This window comes from Nanorana parkeri, unplaced genomic scaffold, assembly GCF_000935625.1.
Source record: "Nanorana parkeri isolate BGI_ZX_2015 unplaced genomic scaffold, ASM93562v1 scaffold2408, whole genome shotgun sequence".
NCBI lineage: Eukaryota > Metazoa > Chordata > Amphibia > Anura > Dicroglossidae > Nanorana > Nanorana parkeri.
The window spans coordinates 48,376-49,982 of record NW_017308676.1 but is presented as its reverse complement, the minus strand read 5'-3'; the positions used below and the strand labels follow the sequence as shown (position 1 = coordinate 49,982).

The 1,607-nt window shown below is 57.1% G+C and overlaps 1 protein-coding gene across 1 annotated transcript in view; it reads right to left on the bottom strand.

Annotated features, from left to right (window-relative positions):
- The window catches only part of SWAP70 (SWAP switching B-cell complex 70kDa subunit), an 81,173-nt gene that overhangs the window by 53,812 nt on the left and 25,754 nt on the right, over positions 1-1,607 (bottom strand). Inside the window, exon 4 of the mRNA XM_018573510.1 lies at positions 28-168. Coding sequence (XP_018429012.1) covers positions 28-168 — 141 coding nt within the window. The remainder of the gene's footprint in view (positions 1-27; positions 169-1,607) is intronic.

The following is a 1,607-nucleotide window of genomic DNA, read 5'->3' as shown; positions in this document are numbered from 1 at the left end:
GGGGGGGGCGCAGGGGGCGGTTCTCACCTTGTCCAGAATGAATTTGTTGAGGTAAGGCATGTACCCCTGGTTAGACACCGGACCTTCATCATCGTCCCTGAAGTGTTCTTCCAGGGCCACTGGATCATGAGGAACGTTGAGCAGTGTGCAGAGGTTGTGCGAGAGGACCTGCGAAGAGACACAGAGAGGATGATGTCAGAGCCAGGTAGACAAGGCAACTGCAAACCTTCCCGAATGGCTCCTAACGTGACCGAGCCTTTTCCAGTCCCCGGACTCTTCCCCATTAGCACTGGACTGGATTCTCCCTAAAGACATTCCCCACACATGAGGACATCCTCCATGCGCCTGACCTATGTAGAGTGACCTATGCTATACATATGCTTGACAAAAGCATTGAGCCTTGAGATCCACTAGATGGCGCTGAGACTGACAGTCATTTTGGTGTCACCCCCCCTCTGAAAAGTAGGGCACTCTGTCAGGGACCGAGCCCAACAGTTGCTCGAGAGAGAGAGAGGGGAGGGGACCCGGCGGCATACCTTATCCCACCAGGTGACGTCCCCTCCTCTCTCTGCCGGCGTCCGTCACCAAGATGGCCGCCGGCAAGTAACAGCGGTACAGCGCTTGACGTCATCACGTGCATGTGCGATGACATCACTGCGGGGTGTCACCCGGTACCCCACCTCAGGACGCCTCTGAGATCAGCCCTTGGGATGAGCTCAGGTTTGGGCTGAACCTGGTCTGAAACCTAAGCTCCTCTGAACACGGAAGCTACATGGGCCTCCCGGGCACGGAGCTGGGGGGCGGGGCATTCCCTCCCTGGGCACGGAGCTGGGGGGCGGGGCATTCCCTCCCTGGGCACGGAGCTGGGGGGTGGGGCATATTCCCTCCCCTGCAGCTAATCATAAACACAATGCAGCGATGTCATTCACCTAATATAGCCAATGACATGACTGCATCCTGCTCCATTGCTTAGGTGCACCTGCAGGCGGGGAATTCCCCAGTCGCAGCTGATTGGGCTGCAAGTTTCGAGGAGTTCATGTTCGGTTCTTGTTTGGTCCGAATGTGATGTTGTTTTAATCAGCCCCAATGCATGACCATCAGACCACAGATCGGCCCCAACGCATGACCATCAGACCACAGATCGGCCCCAATGCATGACCGTCAGACCACAGATCGGCCCCAACGCATGACCATCAGACCACAGATCGGCCCCAATGCATGACCATCAGACCACAGATCGGCCCCAACGCATGACCATCAGACCATAGATCGGCTCCGACGCATGACCACAGATCGGCTCCAATGCATGACCATCAGACCATAGATCGGCTCCGACGCATGACCATCAGACCACATATCGGCCCCAATGCATGACCGTTAGCCCATAGATCGGCCCCAACGCATGACCCTCAGACCACAGATCGGCCCCAACGCATGACCATCAGACCACAGATCGGCCCCAACGCATGACCATCAGACAACAGATCGGCCCCAATGCATGACCATCAGACCACAGATCGGCCCCAACGCATGACCATCAGACCACAGATCGGCCCCAACGCATGACCATCAGACCACAGATCGGCCCCAACGCATGACCATCAGAC